General features: G+C 30.1%; 2 protein-coding genes across 2 annotated transcripts; both read right to left on the bottom strand.

Annotated features, from left to right (window-relative positions):
• Window positions 1–2203: 2203 nt before the first annotated feature.
• Window positions 2204–8469, bottom strand: LOC111636961 (major facilitator superfamily domain-containing protein 6-like). The gene is made up of 6 exons (XM_023382343.1): window positions 8374–8469; window positions 8150–8256; window positions 6836–6969; window positions 5430–6755; window positions 3644–3796; window positions 2204–2332 (listed from the first exon to the last, which is right to left on the bottom strand). The coding sequence occupies exons 3-6, from the start codon at window positions 6945–6947 to the stop codon at window positions 2274–2276; spliced, it is 1650 nt and encodes a 549-aa protein (XP_023238111.1). The 5' UTR covers window positions 6948–6969; window positions 8150–8256; window positions 8374–8469; the 3' UTR covers window positions 2204–2273.
• Window positions 8470–12456: 3987 nt separating this feature from the next.
• LOC111636960 (major facilitator superfamily domain-containing protein 6-like) lies at window positions 12457–17216 on the bottom strand. The gene is made up of 4 exons (XM_023382342.1): window positions 17089–17216; window positions 15683–17008; window positions 13897–14049; window positions 12457–12585 (listed from the first exon to the last, which is right to left on the bottom strand). Exons 1-4 carry the CDS (start codon window positions 17201–17203, stop codon window positions 12527–12529), a joined length of 1653 nt encoding a protein of 550 aa, XP_023238110.1. The 5' UTR covers window positions 17204–17216; the 3' UTR covers window positions 12457–12526.
• Window positions 17217–20870: the final 3654 nt, after the last annotated feature.

Genomic DNA, 20870 nt, shown 5'->3' with positions numbered 1-20870 from the left:
TGTCAATGCCTCTTCCAACAAACAACAACTCTACAGTTAGTGAAAGGAGTGGAACTCTATGAAAGAGAAGAATGGACTGACAAAAATAAGAAATGTAAGGGTATATGAATAGTATACATTATATATCTCAATATTCCTTATAATGTATTATGAAAACATTGTCTATGTATTGCGGTTAAGTAATTAAAATGTACAAAATAACTCAATGGTAATGAGTGGCATACAAAGACATGGACAGGGGAAGAGCCGGATTTACATAAATTTCAATAATTACAACTTCAGGATCGCGTAATGAGATTACAAATTATAATCGCACATTTCTACATTATTATTTAATGCAGGAAAGAATATTATATGTATTATAGCTTAAAGCCACAGCAAGTTCAGCCATGTGCAAGAAGCATGCCCATTCCTTCTTACACAAGAATTTCAATGTCTTGTGAAAAAGTCATCAATACTAATAACTGTATGGAGAGAAGCACATAATAACTTCGGACTTCCAATATGAGGATCCTGGTTCGATTTTCAATCAGCAGATTCCTGTTTTAAGAGACCTTTTAGTACTGTTTAGTATTTCTTGCTAATCCGGCCATTCGTTGCACAGAGGCGTGCCGGATTAGTGAGAGTGCTAGATTACTAAATGCAAAGTACTAAGTGAAATGAACGACATGCCCTTTCGTCCTTCCTTACTGGTTATTTTTAATGATGTATTTTGCTATTGAGAAATTATGCACAGGAATATCAGTAATTGCAAGCTTAATTCTTTATTAAAGTTAATATTACACGTTTACTCTATACTTTTAAAAAATAATAATAATCATGAATAAGACAAAAATATTTTAATGATGTATACCGGATAATTCAGATTAAAGATTTTTAAGGGCCGAATTAGCAACAGTCTACTGTATTTATATAGTATAAACAATTGATTTTCCGACAGAAACGGGATCTGTATATAAAATAATCGAGAGACGTGATAAAGGGACAAAAGCACTGGCAAGTTTAATAGAAATATCAATTTCAATGAAATAAACTATACACATCAATCAAATTTTAGTTTTTACGTTGAACACAAAAATGCAATACATCTTGAATCTATTTTAGTGTAACTGTGTGTTTGCTATGGCCTTTCAGAGCCTCAAGACCCTCAAGATGGCCATGCAATTGAAATTTAACTTCTCTGACTAGACTCATTTCTACTACATTTGAGATTCAGGGCAATTTCTTCATCATCAACCATATAAACAACTGTTTAGACAGTCAATTCGTTATGGTATTGTTTCTCTCTACATCAACACTTCGCTTTCTTATCTCTCTATTTGTATCAATAGTAGCAAATTGTCAAAATTTTCTTCCACCATTTCTTGTGCATTTTTATCTTAAAAAGCAAACAGACGTATTTTCATCTTATGAAGCTGTGAACTTTTCCTTATGTATACCATAAAATGCTACTACCAGAATAGTATGTTGCATGGTTGCTTCCGTTCCAGGTGATACTATGAATTTCGCATTAGAGGTCATGGCTGATTAATTAATATAAAACTTCATACCGAATAACGAAAAATAATTATTTACTTCCAGAAAAAAAAATCGAATGCTTTAAAATGAACTACAATGTCTCTAAATAAATAAATAAATAAATAAAAGTCTGTGTGTCATTTATGAAATTTAAAGGCTAGTAACTAATCATATGTCACATTTACACATTTTTTAAAGTAAATACTTAATGTAGAATTACATACAGTAAAACGTCGTAAAATCGAGGTGTATAGAATAAAAAAAAATCTAGACTTTCAGTTAAATACCAGATTTTTTCAAAGAGAATCTGTTCACAGAATAACAATAGAATTGCATAGAAATAGAGTGCGTTGACAAGATGCTCCCATGTGTCCCCATCAGAACGCTGTTAACATATCGTATATATAAAAGATTGTCTCAGACATAGAGCCGTAGTGTTCATCTTATTCGTCTGTATTTACATGGAATATAAGAGAAAAGAAAGGTCTCGAACTTATCAAAAGGTAAAAGGTAAACATAAAGATGGGTTTGAGTTAAAAGTGTCAACGATTTCTTCTATTTTACTGTGCCTTGGACATATAGACAGCTTCGATTTAACACAGTTCGACTTAAAGAAGTTAAACTGTAAACAATATTTAATAAATTATAATACATTTTTACAGATAATATAAATTTTAAAAATAAACTTCGGTATAATTTTCGAATACATATTTTCATATTTAAATAAGTCAAGTAAACGGAAACGAATTCCTTATTCAGCCACATGGATAACATTTCTCCTGTTCAACTTTTTCCTCGTTTTCTCTCTTCTTATCTTTAAAAATACAAAACATAAAAATGTTATTATACAGCAAATCGTTTATATTAAAAATCACATATCAGAAGAATTTTTTAAATATATTTTTTTCTAATTTATTAACGAATCAGGCAACAGAATAAAATCGAAATAATAAAATTTGTATATAGTTAATCGGGATCTCCTGACTCTAAGCAATACAAAGCCAGTTATTTCTTATAAAAAGATAGAAGTGACCACGTGGTGTTTTCAGGGTTTTCTTCGTGTAATACCTAAATAGGGGCCAATTTCAAATACAAAATTTTCCCGGAAAAAACTTTTTTTTGGCAGATCGCAAATAAAACCAGTTTTGTTGTCTTAACACATAAATTATTACTTTTCCGGTTGTTATATATAACACAGGAAAGGTATGGCGATCGGTGAAAAAGTGACCTCACAAGATCTTTACATTTTTGGACTTAGGACACATCGAAACGTATAGAAATGTAAGAAATTTGAAGGGTTTTTTCTGTATGTATGGATGTTAGTGTGTTAATGTGTGTATGGGGTTTATGTGAAGTATGTATGAGTGTATGGTGGGCACAATTTTGTACACTCTGTTTGAAGCTTATTAAGTAAACAAACAAATTAATGAATTTAGATCAAGCTATCCTTTTCTCTAAGAATTCGAAATTTTACATTCGCTTAGCTGCGTATTTTTTTCTTATTGAAGATTTTACTTAATAAACATTTAAAATAACGCATTTAAATTTCTCTTTAACTATATGAAATTTTAGTAATTGAAATTTCATTAGAGAAAATCTTAAGAAAAACAAGTCAAAATGGAGGTTCCTAATTGTATCGACTAGAATCAATGTTGATGAAATCTGTATACATATTAAATTATATATTGCTTCTGGCTTCATATTGTAATGAAATATCTTATTTATATACCCAAATTTTATGAAATAATACTTTTAAATTCTCTAATTCTATGTAAAATTTACCGCTTATAAATTTAATACTTTAGTTTTCTTATCTTAATCTATATTGTAACAAGTAAATTATGATTATATGTATTTACTCAGCTCAGAATTATTTTAATATAATAAATCACAATTAAAACCTTTATTGTCGTTTATTTTCTTCATATTAATTACGAAATAATTTTTCACATTTTAATAATCAAAGGAAAACTTGCGAAAGATAATTAGCTTTTTGGCATGCTTTTCGTGAATAAATCTGAGTAAAATAAATTTCTGAAATTTCTTTACCTCACGGCAGATACCTATTTTGAATCGTTATTATGTTCCACATATTAAGCTCAGAAACGTGATAAAAAAATTATACCTTTTATTACAGATCTTTCTCCCGCTATAAATGTCGTGATGCATTTGTATATTATGGCTGATCCTATAGAGAAACATCCCACAAAACGAAAAGTCAACTGATTACCATAATTGTCGAAACCAATACCTCCCAACAGACATCCTGCACCTATACCTAAAAAAATAGAACAATAAAACAAGTTTCTAAATTAAATTAGATTATACTTTATATATTATAACATTCCTCGAAATGCATTGTAAAATTATTTGTAACGCATTGCAACGTAGTAATTGAAGTTTGCTAAATAACCCAATAGGAACCACAGCATACTTAGGCATGGACAGAAGAGCAGGGTTCACATATATTAATTAAATCACTACCTAAAAGCTCACGTGATGAAATTACAGCTTAATATCTTGAATTTTTACATTATTATTTTGTAAGAAGTAGAATCTTATATATTATTAACTTCGAACCATAAGGAGTGACATTGTGCAATGAGATTTATGCCCTATATTCCTCTGATATTCCTCAAATTTGTTTCTTATTTCAAATACAGGAAGAACCCGGATTCGATTTCCAATTCGTAGATTCTGCTATCCTTTTTCTAAAGAGACTTATCAACAATCTTTAGAATAAAATCAACATAAGATTATTATGTATCAAGATAAAATGTCGGCAGACATTTTAAGGAACACCGATTTCTTCCTGTTTCTTATTATAATGATTCAGTTAACAATTTCGTATGTAATTACTATTGAGTTTAAAAGTTAAGATATATCTGTATATTTAAATACAGTAGAGATTTGATTATCCGGAGCAAATGTATGACAAATTTCAGAAACGAGAACAGACGAAAAGTCTTGCAAATTTAATGAAAATCCAACATAAGTGTGACTTAAAAATAATAATTTTACAGTATAACCAACGTGATAGTTATTATGTACAAGTGTCAATTCGAATGAAATAAACTGAACATCAAATTTTAATTTAAGTAAATACATCGTTTAGTATATATCAAGGCAAAATACAAAAGTAACGTTTGCAAAAATTTAATAAATGACAATTGCATGACAATTTATATTTCTCTTATTGAGGCCACGTCTCGTCAGAATTATAATAAGATGTCATCAATAATTGTTCTATTTTCTTTTCTCGACAGTGTAACTGCATGAAGCTTCAAATCCTTTAAATCCCTGAAGATGGGCATAGCAAAGAAATTCATTTCTTTGCTATGCCCATTTTGTTGTCAATCGTTTTTTTCACATTGTTTACTCTCATTCCAATACCTCGTATAATCATCATCTTTATTCTTAATCTAGTTATGCAGAGTTTATTAAATCAATTCGGGATCGTCTTTTTTTACATCATCACCGTCCCCTTTCTCGCTTTTCTATTTATATCAATAGTAGCAAATTGACAAAATTTCCATCCGCTATTTCTTGTACAGTACCTATTTATGTTTGAAAAGCAGCTTTTTGTGATCTTGTTATACTAAATATCTAATCTGTGCTTGTGATTATGTGACCAACAAGTGTCATGTTTGAAGACTTTTTAAGATTACTATGCATATAACACTTTTCTTTATCCAAGGAAAGTATTATTTGGGCATAAATATACATAAAAAACGTTGAGCTCGAGAAGGCAATATTGGAAATGGGCAAAATAGTACACGTGTTCGCTCAGCACAAGTGTGTGAATAATTGTCCGTGAATAATAAATAATTGTCTCGTGTTGTTCGATCAGATAAGCGAAAGACTGATAATCAAAACTCTACAGCAATCAGAATTCGAATAATTTTCCTTACCTAGACCACAAAATGTTGCTCCTAGAATAGCTTGCATAGTCGCTTCCGTTCCAGGTGGTGCTATAAGTTTCCCATACGACGTCATGGCTGCATAAAAAAGACCGTAAGAGGGTCCTTGAACTAAATCGGGTAACAAAATCAACCAAGGATTACTAATAAATGAAGCAGCAAAAAACCAAATGGTCAAGGTGATGAAAGCCAAACACACGCTATTGTCCGTTCCAATTCTTTTTATAATCCAACCAGAAATAAACATAAAAGGTACTTCGGCCCAAATGCAAACCATTGCATTATGTATTCCCATTAATAGTTTACTTCCTCCCAAATCTTCCAAATACCAATAGCCATAATTCCATTTTACACCAGAAAATGCACCTGCAAGAAATGAAGCAAATACAAGGAAGAAAGGATGGCCCTTCACAAATATTTTTCTGACATCTTTTAATATATTGTTTGACGATTTTTCTTTTCGCATATCTGTAAACGCCAGCGTTATTATATCGAAGATAATTAAAGGCAACATTATGTAGTAACTTATAGAAAAATTAGTTTTCCCTGCGTTATTGGCATTTGCTAATTCGACAATGTATCCAGTACCAATAGATGATATTCCCCATCCAAGAGATAATAAATATCTTTGTTTTCCAAATTGATTAACTCTTCCTTCCAGTGATTCGAAGCAAGCGGCATCCGATAAGGCTATGACAGCATTGGTTACAATAAACGACAATGACGTTAAAACGACAAATAACCAAAATTGATAGTAGTGAAATGAATTATATTCATGGTCTTCCGTGAAGCACGAAGCTGTGCAATTATCAGATAATTCGAGAAAACAGAAAGAAGATTCAAGATTATTATTCTGGAAGGTCATGTTCTTCACTTCTAAGGTTTCAGAACGATTAAGCAATCGCTCGCTGATCAAATAATATACATTTCGACATGAAATATCATCGTTGTAGCAAGTCAAACACTCTACTTGGCACTCAATACTTTCGTTATTCGGACTTCTCATTAAAAAATGAGGAGACTTAATGAAAATTGACGTATTGCTGTCATCACAGTACAATTTTACATCAGAAATGATGTGATTTTCTTTTATGATTTCAGGAATAAAATTGATTGAAAAGTAAACAGGCGTAATTAAAACAATCAGGAGGATGATAATGAATTTTATTTTCTTGAATTTATCGGTAACGTATCCGAATATTGGATTCATAAAAACTGCAAGAAATGGGACCGTCAGGTAAGTAATACCCAATCCTGTAGCACTAACTCCGATGTTTTTAGCTATTAGTGGGAAGTAATTCAAAGCTGATGCCGCAGCTAGAAAATTCATAATAAAAAATATAGAAAAAATATTAATTTAAAGAATTTTTATATTAATTTGATATTATAAAAATTACCAAGTGAATAGAAAAGGTAATGAAGTTTCATCGGTAGCATTTTCTTGTCGATAGAACATTTTCTGCTTCTAGATATCACCATGTCGATTAAATTTTTGTGATAAGTACGCATCAAACAATAATTAAAACGATTCCTATGAATGAATAATTCAAAATTTATAAATATTTATATTATTATCTATGTAAAGAATTCAAATTTAATCAATAATATTTAAACATTCATTCTTAAAACTTTATACTCGTATTCAACTTGTATAGAGCTAGATATAGGTGATCATTGAGTACCTTTATTAAACATAAATAAATTTTAAAAAATTTAAATTTGTGAAAGCCTTAGCCCATATTCTGCTTAATATCAGGTGTTTCTCGAAGAAAACTTTTGACTGAATTCAGAGAAAATTTCTTTCATTATTTCTTAATCGATCTGTGTTACATAGCAATATTTATAAGGAAAGTATATTTGTAGATAGAGTTTTAGTTGACATTCTCTAGTCTTTTCTAGTCTTAATTTAGCCACTTTATCATTCTTGGGGTTCTTATACTCTGTCTGGCTTTGTAGATGTTCCCACTTGCTGGGAATATCTGCAAAGCCTGTAGGGGCTGTCTGTCTGTCTCTATCTATATTAGTTTATCTCTATCTTCTCTATGTTAAGTCTCTCATTGCAGATATCGTACAGAATTGTGTATATTTAATATATTATGTAAATCCACTAATTTTGTCTCAAATGCTTGTTATACCTGTTATATAAATTTCCTATATATATATATATATTAATTTTTTCGAATTAACATAATATATAACTTTCTGAAAATAATGAACTTTTTAACCTTTTTAAACTGGCGAATAGAATTTTTAAAATAAATAAATAAGGAAATTTTTGTTATTTACTTGCTCGAAAATTGAATATTATATTCCATTTTGAATTTAATTAATTTGTTTTTATATTAAATTATAAGAAGAAAGTCAACATTGGGCTTTTACCTACGTTGATTATGCCTAAACCTTGTTTGAGGCCTCCTAAAGCGCGAGGTATCAATACCATTGCTTAATATCAATGCCTTTTAGGTCCTAATATATGTAGGCCTACAACATAGGTGTATGAATTATATATGAGCATAGGTCTTTCGTATAGAAAAGTTTATAGTTGCGTACTCAATTAGTCTAGTCTATACAGGAAACGACTTTGCACAATTATAATTATAACTTATATTTATAATTTTATATAAAGAAATTGTAAATATTTTAAAATTAAATCTCTTTAAACCTCCAAAATACATATATAATAAATGAAAAAGATTTTATAAGAAACCTACTAAAATACTCTTGGTATTTCCGAATGTTGTTTAATGACGATGCCAGAAACGAAGAGAGATATCTACTTGATATCTGTTAACTTTTAAACAGTCGTTTAAATGTTTATCTTAAAATATAATATAAATAATTATTATTTCGATTTAAAATATAATTTATACTACTTACGTGTTAATAAATTTATAATACTGTATTTAAGAAAAGATAAAAAAGCATCATTTCTTACCTTATAGCTCTTCACCTACGCTTTATTATAAGTGTATGGACTTAAAATACGTGGCTAATTTCTCATGCCAATGGCCATTTTCGAAAGATTGTACGTGGAAACCTTATCTAGAAGTTTATATAACATATGAGGTTTAAAGTTTAATTTAGTATCGATTGTTATTCACAGTTATTAACGTTTAAAATGTTAATTAGATCAATGTTTTTTAATGGAGAATATTTAAGATAAATAAACGAACTTTTGGCTCCTAAACGAAAGTTTTTAGGTGTAAAATTTTAGGAAAAAAGACGAAAAATCAGGTATAAATTGATTTTGATTTGCTATATATATATATATATATATATTCGCTTATGAAACTCGAATATTTTGATACAATTTTAATATATAATAATGTAAGTAACACTCCCAGACAGAAAGATAATGAAAGGGGTTAATAAGATGGTGTTTAATTTAAAATATCTTGTATAAAGTATGTTATTCTTTCAAACTTTTTAGGAGATTATAAAAATACATTGAATATGCATAAGGTTTTATGAAATGTTTCAGAAACAATGGTAATTCAAAAGCTTGACCATTAATTTAATGAATTAGTGAAGGTAGATGAAACCTATAATGGGGAGTGTGTCGTTACATGGTAAGGAGCTTTGAACTTGGATGTGTTACGTCTTTGATACTTTAATTGGGGTTGAGGCGGAATTCTGGTTGTGATGGAGAGTTGAAAAATACTGCGATTGACCCGCGAATCTGCTGGTAAAAAGGAGTAACGAATAGGTCAATTCCTACCTCTCAGTTTCCAATCATCTACATCACAATGAGCTTTTCAGCTCATTGTGATGTAGATGATCGGAAACTGAAAGGAAAGGATGATCGTTTTTACTCTATTTTCAGGTCACAGTGCAAGATAACTTATCCTATACAATTCACGAAGTGTGGTAAAAGTTTACTCTCCATCGTATCTTACTAACGGTATATATATTTTTTATAATTTCTTTATTATAATTGTCTTTCATTTATATTTTCTTTTGTTTTATATTTATCGCATCAATTTCATGGTATTTTTTGTAAATTTTCTAGCACGTGATATGTCGATTACCGTATCATTTGTGTGTTAAATATTGGTGGAGAATGTCGCGTATAGGAAAACGATATATTTAAGAAGTAAAACCTCGATTTAATGCATAATATTTACTGCAATTACAATTCATTTTTATAAGAAGGCATTTAAAGAATATTGTTTATAGATAAATATCATCTCATAAACATTATTCAAGGGCGAAATTGCCGAAATATTGTGAATATAATCAATAACTGAATAAGGGTGTCAAGGGCTCTGATGCAAAAATTATTATACAGCCTTAAAATTTTTATTTTTGTTAATTTATTCAATGGTTTCATTTATATATTCCTAAAATAAACACTTCAACATCACTCTATAATTATATAAAGTAAAACCTGAGAGTTGAGTAACTTTCCAGGCAAAAGAGTTAAAATTTGTGTACCGCCATCTGTTATAAGATTTTATTTTTAAAAACATTTTTAAATTATTGATTATTATAAAATGACATAGAATTTAATTTTGATAGTGTTGATAAGTGCTAATAACAAGTAAAATCTTCAATAGGACCGAATATGACACGAGTCCTTCTATCTCCATCTCGACCTTTAACCTCCGAAATTTAACAGCATCAATGCTTCTAATACACAAACCTTTCTACTACAATTACAATAGATTCGTTTTACAAAAGGCAGCTTGATAATCGACATTATTTAATTTTCCCATTAAAACAGATGTATTTAAGCATCATATTTCACGAAATTTATGAGGAATGGAATTAAAGTGTCGATTGTTTAATAACTTTAATTTATTTAGATTTTTGTTTGTCAATGCCTCTTCCAACAAACAACAACTCTACAGTTAGTGAAAGGAGTGGAACTCTATGAAAGAGAAGAATGGACTGACAAAAATAAGAAATGTAAGGGTATATGAATAGTATACATTATATATCTCAATATTCCTTATAATGTATTATGAAAACATTGTCTATGTATTGCGGTTAAGTAATTAAAATGTACAAAATAACTCAATGGTAATGAGTGGCATACAAAGACATGGACAGGGGAAGAGCCGGATTTACATAAATTTCAATAATTACAACTTCAGGATCGCGTAATGAGATTACAAATTATAATCGCACATTTCTACATTATTATTTAATGCAGGAAAGAATATTATATGTATTATAGCTTAAAGCCACAGCAAGTTCAGCCATGTGCAAGAAGCATGCCCATTCCTTCTTACACAAGAATTTCAATGTCTTGTGAAAAAGTCATCAATACTAATAACTGTATGGAGAGAAGCACATAATAACTTCGGACTTCCAATATGAGGATCCTGGTTCGATTTTCAATCAGCAGATTCCTGTTTTAAGAGACCTTTTAGTACTGTTTAGTATTTCTTGCTAATCCGGCCATTCGTTGCACAGAGGCGTGCCGGATTAGTGAGAGTGCTAGATTACTAAATGCAAAGTACTAAGTGAAATGAACGACATGCCCTTTCGTCCTTCCTTACTGGTTATTTTTAATGATGTATTTTGCTATTGAGAAATTATGCACAGGAATATCAGTAATTGCAAGCTTAATTCTTTATTAAAGTTAATATTACACGTTTACTCTATACTTTTAAAAAATAATAATAATCATGAATAAGACAAAAATATTTTAATGATGTATACCGGATAATTCAGATTAAAGATTTTTAAGGGCCGAATTAGCAACAGTCTACTGTATTTATATAGTATAAACAATTGATTTTCCGACAGAAACGGGATCTGTATATAAAATAATCGAGAGACGTGATAAAGGGACAAAAGCACTGGCAAGTTTAATAGAAATATCAATTTCAATGAAATAAACTATACACATCAATCAGATTTTAGTTTTTACGTTGAACACAAAAATGCAATACATCTTGAATCTATTTCAGTGTAACTGTGTGTTTGCTATGGCCTTTCAGAGCCTCAAGACCCTCAAGATGGCCATGCAATTGAAATTTAACTTCTCTGACTAGACTCATTTCTACTACATTTGAGATTCAGGGCAATTTCTTCATCATCAACCATATAAACAACTGTTTAGACAGTCAATTCGTTATGGTATTGTTTCTCTCTACATCAACACTTCGCTTTCTTATCTCTCTATTTGTATCAATAGTAGCAAATTGTCAAAATTTTCTTCCACCATTTCTTGTGCATTTTTATCTTAAAAAGCAAACAGACGTATTTTCATCTTATGAAGCTGTGAACTTTTCCTTATGTATACCATAAAATGCTACTACCAGAATAGTATGTTGCATGGTTGCTTCCGTTCCAGGTGATACTATGAATTTCGCATTAGAGGTCATGGCTGATTAATTAATATAAAACTTCATACCGAATAACGAAAAATAATTATTTACTTCCAGAAAAAAAAATCGAATGCTTTAAAATGAACTACAATGTCTCTAAATAAATAAATAAATAAATAAAAGTCTGTGTGTCATTTATGAAATTTAAAGGCTAGTAACTAATCATATGTCACATTTACACATTTTTTAAAGTAAATACTTAATGTAGAATTACATACAGTAAAACGTCGTAAAATCGAGGTGTATAGAATAAAAAAAAAATCTAGACTTTCAGTTAAATACCAGATTTTTTCAAAGAGAATCTGTTCACAGAATAACAATAGAATTGCATAGAAATAGAGTGCGTTGACAAGATGCTCCCATGTGTCCCCATCAGAACGCTGTTAACATATCGTATATATAAAAGATTGTCTCAGACATAGAGCCGTAGTGTTCATCTTATTCGTCTGTATTTACATGGAATATAAGAGAAAAGAAAGGTCTCGAACTTATCAAAAGGTAAAAGGTAAACATAAAGATGGGTTTGAGTTAAAAGTGTCAACGATTTCTTCTATTTTACTGTGCCTTGGACATATAGACAGCTTCGATTTAACACAGTTCGACTTAAAGAAGTTAAACTGTAAACAATATTTAATAAATTATAATACATTTTTACAGATAATATAAATTTTAAAAATAAACTTCGGTATAATTTTCGAATACATATTTTCATATTTAAATAAGTCAAGTAAACGGAAACGAATTCCTTATTCAGCCACATGGATAACATTTCTCCTGTTCAACTTTTTCCTCGTTTTCTCTCTTCTTATCTTTAAAAATACAAAACATAAAAATGTTATTATACAGCAAATCGTTTATATTAAAAATCACATATCAGAAGAATTTTTTAAATATATTTTTTTCTAATTTATTAACGAATCAGGCAACAGAATAAAATCGAAATAATAAAATTTGTATATAGTTAATCGGGATCTCCTGACTCTAAGCAATACAAAGCCAGTTATTTCTTATAAAAAGATAGAAGTGACCACGTGGTGTTTTCAGGGTTTTCTTCGTGTAATACCTAAATAGGGGCCAATTTCAAATACAAAATTTTCCCGGAAAAAACTTTTTTTTGGCAGATCGCAAATAAAACCAGTTTTGTTGTCTTAACACATAAATTATTACTTTTCCGGTTGTTATATATAACACAGGAAAGGTATGGCGATCGGTGAAAAAGTGACCTCACAAGATCTTTACATTTTTGGACTTAGGACACATCGAAACGTATAGAAATGTAAGAAATTTGAAGGGTTTTTTCTGTATGTATGGATGTTAGTGTGTTAATGTGTGTATGGGGTTTATGTGAAGTATGTATGAGTGTATGGTGGGCACAATTTTGTACACTCTGTTTGAAGCTTATTAAGTAAACAAACAAATTAATGAATTTAGATCAAGCTATCCTTTTCTCTAAGAATTCGAAATTTTACATTCGCTTAGCTGCGTATTTTTTTCTTATTGAAGATTTTACTTAATAAACATTTAAAATAACGCATTTAAATTTCTCTTTAACTATATGAAATTTTAGTAATTGAAATTTCATTAGAGAAAATCTTAAGAAAAACAAGTCAAAATGGAGGTTCCTAATTGTATCGACTAGAATCAATGTTGATGAAATCTGTATACATATTAAATTATATATTGCTTCTGGCTTCATATTGTAATGAAATATCTTATTTATATACCCAAATTTTATGAAATAATACTTTTAAATTCTCTAATTCTATGTAAAATTTACCGCTTATAAATTTAATACTTTAGTTTTCTTATCTTAATCTATATTGTAACAAGTAAATTATGATTATATGTATTTACTCAGCTCAGAATTATTTTAATATAATAAATCACAATTAAAACCTTTATTGTCGTTTATTTTCTTCATATTAATTACGAAATAATTTTTCACATTTTAATAATCAAAGGAAAACTTGCGAAAGATAATTAGCTTTTTGGCATGCTTTTCGTGAATAAATCTGAGTAAAATAAATTTCTGAAATTTCTTTACCTCACGGCAGATACCTATTTTGAATCGTTATTATGTTCCACATATTAAGCTCAGAAACGTGATAAAAAAATTATACCTTTTATTACAGATCTTTCTCCCGCTATAAATGTCGTGATGCATTTGTATATTATGGCTGATCCTATAGAGAAACATCCCACAAAACGAAAAGTCAACTGATTACCATAATTGTCGAAACCAATACCTCCCAACAGACATCCTGCACCTATACCTAAAAAAATAGAACAATAAAACAAGTTTCTAAATTAAATTAGATTATACTTTATATATTATAACATTCCTCGAAATGCATTGTAAAATTATTTGTAACGCATTGCAACGTAGTAATTGAAGTTTGCTAAATAACCCAATAGGAACCACAGCATACTTAGGCATGGACAGAAGAGCAGGGTTCACATATATTAATTAAATCACTACCTAAAAGCTCACGTGATGAAATTACAGCTTAATATCTTGAATTTTTACATTATTATTTTGTAAGAAGTAGAATCTTATATATTATTAACTTCGAACCATAAGGAGTGACATTGTGCAATGAGATTTATGCCCTATATTCCTCTGATATTCCTCAAATTTGTTTCTTATTTCAAATACAGGAAGAACCCGGATTCGATTTCCAATTCGTAGATTCTGCTATCCTTTTTCTAAAGAGACTTATCAACAATCTTTAGAATAAAATCAACATAAGATTATTATGTATCAAGATAAAATGTCGGCAGACATTTTAAGGAACACCGATTTCTTCCTGTTTCTTATTATAATGATTCAGTTAACAATTTCGTATGTAATTACTATTGAGTTTAAAAGTTAAGATATATCTGTATATTTAAATACAGTAGAGATTTGATTATCCGGAGCAAATGTATGACAAATTTCAGAAACGAGAACAGACGAAAAGTCTTGCAAATTTAATGAAAATCCAACATAAGTGTGACTTAAAAATAATAATTTTACAGTATAACCAACGTGATAGTTATTATGTACAAGTGTCAATTCGAATGAAATAAACTGAACATCAAATTTTAATTTAAGTAAATACATCGTTTAGTATATATCAAGGCAAAATACAAAAGTAACGTTTGCAAAAATTTAATAAATGACAATTGCATGACAATTTATATTTCTCTTATTGAGGCCACGTCTCGTCAGAATTATAATAAGATGTCATCAATAATTGTTCTATTTTCTTTTCTCGACAGTGTAACTGCATGAAGCTTCAAATCCTTTAAATCCCTGAAGATGGGCATAGCAAAGAAATTCATTTCTTTGCTATGCCCATTTTGTTGTCAATCGTTTTTTTCACATTGTTTACTCTCATTCCAATACCTCGTATAATCATCATCTTTATTCTTAATCTAGTTATGCAGAGTTTATTAAATCAATTCGGGATCGTCTTTTTTTACATCATCACCGTCCCCTTTCTCGCTTTTCTATTTATATCAATAGTAGCAAATTGACAAAATTTCCATCCGCTATTTCTTGTACAGTACCTATTTATGTTTGAAAAGCAGCTTTTTGTGATCTTGTTATACTAAATATCTAATCTGTGCTTGTGATTATGTGACCAACAAGTGTCATGTTTGAAGACTTTTTAAGATTACTATGCATATAACACTTTTCTTTATCCAAGGAAAGTATTATTTGGGCATAAATATACATAAAAAACGTTGAGCTCGAGAAGGCAATATTGGAAATGGGCAAAATAGTACACGTGTTCGCTCAGCACAAGTGTGTGAATAATTGTCCGTGAATAATAAATAATTGTCTCGTGTTGTTCGATCAGATAAGCGAAAGACTGATAATCAAAACTCTACAGCAATCAGAATTCGAATAATTTTCCTTACCTAGACCACAAAATGTTGCTCCTAGAATAGCTTGCATAGTCGCTTCCGTTCCAGGTGGTGCTATAAGTTTCCCATACGACGTCATGGCTGCATAAAAAAGACCGTAAGAGGGTCCTTGAACTAAATCGGGTAACAAAATCAACCAAGGATTACTAATAAATGAAGCAGCAAAAAACCAAATGGTCAAGGTGATGAAAGCCAAACACACGCTATTGTCCGTTCCAATTCTTTTTATAATCCAACCAGAAATAAACATAAAAGGTACTTCGGCCCAAATGCAAACCATTGCATTATGTATTCCCATTAATAGTTTACTTCCTCCCAAATCTTCCAAATACCAATAGCCATAATTCCATTTTACACCAGAAAATGCACCTGCAAGAAATGAAGCAAATACAAGGAAGAAAGGATGGCCCTTCACAAATATTTTTCTGACATCTTTTAATATATTGTTTGACGATTTTTCTTTTCGCATATCTGTAAACGCCAGCGTTATTATATCGAAGATAATTAAAGGCAACATTATGTAGTAACTTATAGAAAAATTAGTTTTCCCTGCGTTATTGGCATTTGCTAATTCGACAATGTATCCAGTACCAATAGATGATATTCCCCATCCAAGAGAAAATAAATATCTTTGTTTTCCAAATTGATTAACTCTTCCTTCCAGTGATTCAAAACAAGCAGCATCCGATAAGGCTATGACAGCATTGGTTATAATAAGAGCTAATGATGTTAATACGACAAATAACCAAAATTGATAGTAGTGAAACGAATTGAATTCATGGTCTTCCGTGAAGCACGAGGCTGTGCAATTATCAGATAATTCGTGAAAACAGAATGAAGATGCTAGATTATTATTCTGGGAGGTCACGTTCCTGACTTCTAAGGTTTCAGAACGATTAAGGAATGGCTCGCTGATCAAATTATATACATTTCGACATGAAATATCATCGTTGTAGCAAGTCAAACACTCTACTTGGCACTCAATACTTTCGTTATTCGGACTTCTCATTAAAAAATGAGGAGACTTAATGAAAATTGACGTATTGCTGTCATCACAGTACAATTTTACATCAGAAATGATGTGATTTTCTTTTATGATTTCAGGAATAAAATTGATTGAAAAGTAAACAGGCGTAATTAAAACAATCAGGAGGATGATAATGAATTTTATTTTCTTGAATTTATCGGTAACGTATCCGAATATTGGATTCATAAAAACTGCAAGAAATGGGGCCGTCAGGTAAGTAATACCCAATCCTGTAGCACTAACTCCGATGTTTTTAGCTATAAGTGGGAAGTAATTCAAAGCTGATGCCGCAGCTAGAAAATTAATAATAAAAAATGTAGAAAAAATATTAATTTAAAGAATTGTTATATTAATTTGATATTATAAAAATTACCAAGTGAATAGAAAAGAAAATGAAGTTTTATCGGTAGCATTTTTTTGTCGATAGAACATTTTCTACTTCTAGATATCATTATGTCGACTGAATTTTTGTGATAAGTACGCATCATACAATAATTAAAACGATTCCTATGAATAAATAATTCAAAATTTATAAATATTTATATTATTATCTATGTGAAAAATTCAAATTTAATGACTAATTTTACAACATTCATTCTTAAAACTTTATACTCGTATTCAACTTGTATAGCGTTAGATATAGATGTAAATAAAGGTGATCGTTAAATACCTTTATTATACATAAATAAATGTTAGAAAATTTAAATTTGTGAAAGCCTTAGCCCATATTCTGCTTAATGTCAGGTGTTTCTTGAAGAAAGGTTTTGACTGAATCCAGAAAAATTTCTTTCGTGATTACATCGTTCGTGAAATTTCTTAATCTATCTGTGTTACATAGCAATATTTACAAAGAAAGTATATTTATAATTCGAGGTTAGTTGACATTCTCTAGCCTTTTCTAGTTTTAAGTTAGCGATTTTCCTTATTACTCTTGGGATTCTTATACTGTTTAGCTTTGTAGATGTTCCCACTTGCTGGGAATATCTGCAAAGCCTGTAGGAGCTGTCTGTCTGTCTCTATCTACATTAGTTTATCTCTATCTTCTCTATCTATCTTAAGTCTCTCAGTGCAGATATCGTACAGAATTGTCTATACTTAATATTTTATGTAAATCCGCTAGTTTCTTCTCTTATATTTGTTTTACCTGTTATATAAATTTCCTATATATAGATAGGCCTATATAATTATTTCGATTTAAAATATAATTTATACTACTTACGTGTTAATAAATTTATAATACTGTATTTAAGAAAAGAAAAAAAAGCATCATTTCTTACCTTATAGCTCTTCACCTACGCTTTATTATAAGTGTATGGACTTAAAATACGTGGCTAATTTCTCATGCCAATGGCCATTTTCGAAAGATTGTACGTGGAAACCTTATCTAGAAGTTTATATAACATATGAGGTTTAAAGTTTAATTTAGTATCGATTGTTATTCACAGTTATTAACGTTTAAAATGTTAATTAGATCAATGTTTTTTAATGGAGAATATTTAAGATAAATAAACGAACTTTTGGCTCCTAAACGAAAGTGTTTAGGTGTAAAATTTTAGAAGAAAATCGCGTTTAAAGGTGAAAAATTAGGAATAAATTGAATTGCTATATATATAGGCCTATATTTTCGAGCATGTAACTCGAATATTTTGATTCAATTTTAATATATAAGAATGTAAGTAACACTCTCAGACAGAATGATAAGGAAAGGGGTTAATAAGACGGTGTTTAATTTAAAATATCTTGTATAAAGTATGTTATTCTTTCAAACTTTTTAGGAGAGATTAGAAAATACGTTGAAAATACAGAAGTTTTTTTTGGAAGAGACTTTTAAAATGGTTTGAGAAACAAGAGTAATTCAAAAGCTTGAGCATTGATTTGATGGATTAGTAATGTAGATAAAAATCCAATAAATTAAATTAAATTCCAATAAATAAATAAAACTTTTTATATATCACTTATCAAATTTAAAGTCTGGCATTTAAATATTTTATCAATGGTGTCATTTATATAATTCTAAAGTAAACACTTCACATCATACTATAATTATATAAAGTAAAATCTGACCTGGTTATTCATATAAGAATTCAGCAAAGAGTTGAGTAACTTTTCAGGCAAAAAAGTTAAAATTTTGTGTACCGCCATCTGTTATAAGATTTTATTTTTAAAAACATTTTTAAATTATTGATTATTATAAAATGACAAAGAATTTAATTTTGATAGTGTTGATAAGTACTAATAACAAGTAAAATCTTCAATAAGACCGAATATGACACGAGTCCTTCTATCTCCATCCTTTATGAAAAATAGAATTAAAGTGACGATTGTTTAATAGCTTTTGTTTATTTAGTTTCTTGTTTGTCGATGCCTCTTCCAACAATCATCTCTACATTTGATGGAAGGGGTGAAACTGTATGGAAGAGAAGAATGGGCTGACAAAAATAGGAAGTGAAAGAGTAAAGAAGAGATGGAAACTGTGTTGACATTCTTGTATACAATTTCTAAAGGATTCTCAACTTAAGGATTGCGTTGTGAGGTTACAAATTAAAATCTTACATTTCTACATTATTATTTGATGTAGGAAGGAATATTATATTTATTATAGCTTAAAGCCACAGCAAGTTCAGCCATGTGCGATAAGCATGTTTATTCCTTTTTACACAAGAACTTCAATGTCTTGTGGAAAAGCCATCAATACTAACAACTGAATGGAACATAATCACTTCGGACTTCCAGTATAAGGGTAATATGGATTTCGTCCAGACGTGTCAACCTGTCAGGCTCTACATCGGGCAGTCAGCCTGATTCCGGAGAACCGCCGACAGGGCCTCCACACGACCCTCGTTTCGATGGACCTTGCGGGGGCATATGATAACGTCTGATGGCTATCCATTGTGAGTGAGTTGCGGAAGGCCAGACTGCCGATCACCCTCTTTTCGCTTGTCAGAAGCTTTCTGAGAGACCGTACAGTTGAGTATTGCACCCCGAACAGGTGCTTTGTCAGGAAATTGCAGAGGATTTGTCCCCAGGGGTCATGCATAGGGTCCTTTCTTTGGAACGTTCTCGCAGACACGGCACTGAGACTTGTCATGCCAGACAATGTACAGTACTGTACTGTACATCAATCAGATTTTACTTTTTACGTTGAATACAAAAATGCAATGCATCTTGAATCTATTTCAGCGTAACTGCGTGCCTGTTTGCTATGGCCTTTCAGAGCCTCAAGATTCTCAAGATGGCCATGCAATTGAAATTTAACTTCTTTGACTAGACTCATTTATACTACATTTGAGTTTCAGGTCAATTCCTTCATCATCAACTCTATAAACAACTGTTTAGACAGTCAATTCGTTATGGTATTCTGTTTCTCTCTACATCAACACTTCGCTTTCTTATCTCTCTATTTGTATCAATAGTAGCAAATTGTCAAAATTTTCTTCCACCATTTCTTGTGCATTTTTATCTTAAAAAGCAAACAGACGTGTTTTCATCTTATGAAGCTGTGAACTTTTCTTTATGTATACCATAAAATGCTACTACCAGAATAGTATGTTGCATGGTTGCTTCCGTTCCAGGTGATACTATGAATTTTCCATTAGAGATCATGGCTAAATAAAAAAGACCGTAAGAGAGTTCTTTAACTAAATCGAGTAACAAAATCAATCAAGGATTTCTAATAAATCAAGCAGTAAAATAATAAACGGTATAAGTGTAAAAGCAAAACACACGCCATTATCTCTTCCAATTCTTTTGATAATCCAACCAGAAATAAACATAAAAGGTACAGTACATCAGCCCAAATGTATACTATTCCTTTGTGTAATTCCATTAATAGCTTACTTCCTCCCAAATCTTCCAAATACCAATAGCCATAATGCCATTTTATCCCTGTTGACCTTCTACAATAAATGCATCAGAAACAAATGTATAACTTATTCAAAGATAAATTTTCTTAATATAAAACTTCATACCGAATAACGAAAAACAATTATTTACTTTTATAAAAAAAATTGAATGCTTTAATATGAATTAAAATGTTTCTAAATAAATAAATAAATAGCATAGAGCCGTAGTGTTCATCTTATTCGTCTGTATTTACACGGAATATAAGAGAAAAGAAAGGTCTCGAACTTAGACTCATGTGTATGGATGTTAGTG

The sequence above is a fragment of the Centruroides sculpturatus genome, unplaced genomic scaffold, assembly GCF_000671375.1.
Source record: "Centruroides sculpturatus isolate CEXI.00-Female unplaced genomic scaffold, Cexi_2.0 scaffold1032, whole genome shotgun sequence".
NCBI classification, from domain to species: Eukaryota; Metazoa; Arthropoda; class Arachnida; order Scorpiones; family Buthidae; genus Centruroides; species Centruroides sculpturatus.
The sequence above is the reverse complement of the archived record's forward strand: the minus strand, read 5'-3'. Positions and strand labels throughout refer to the sequence as shown.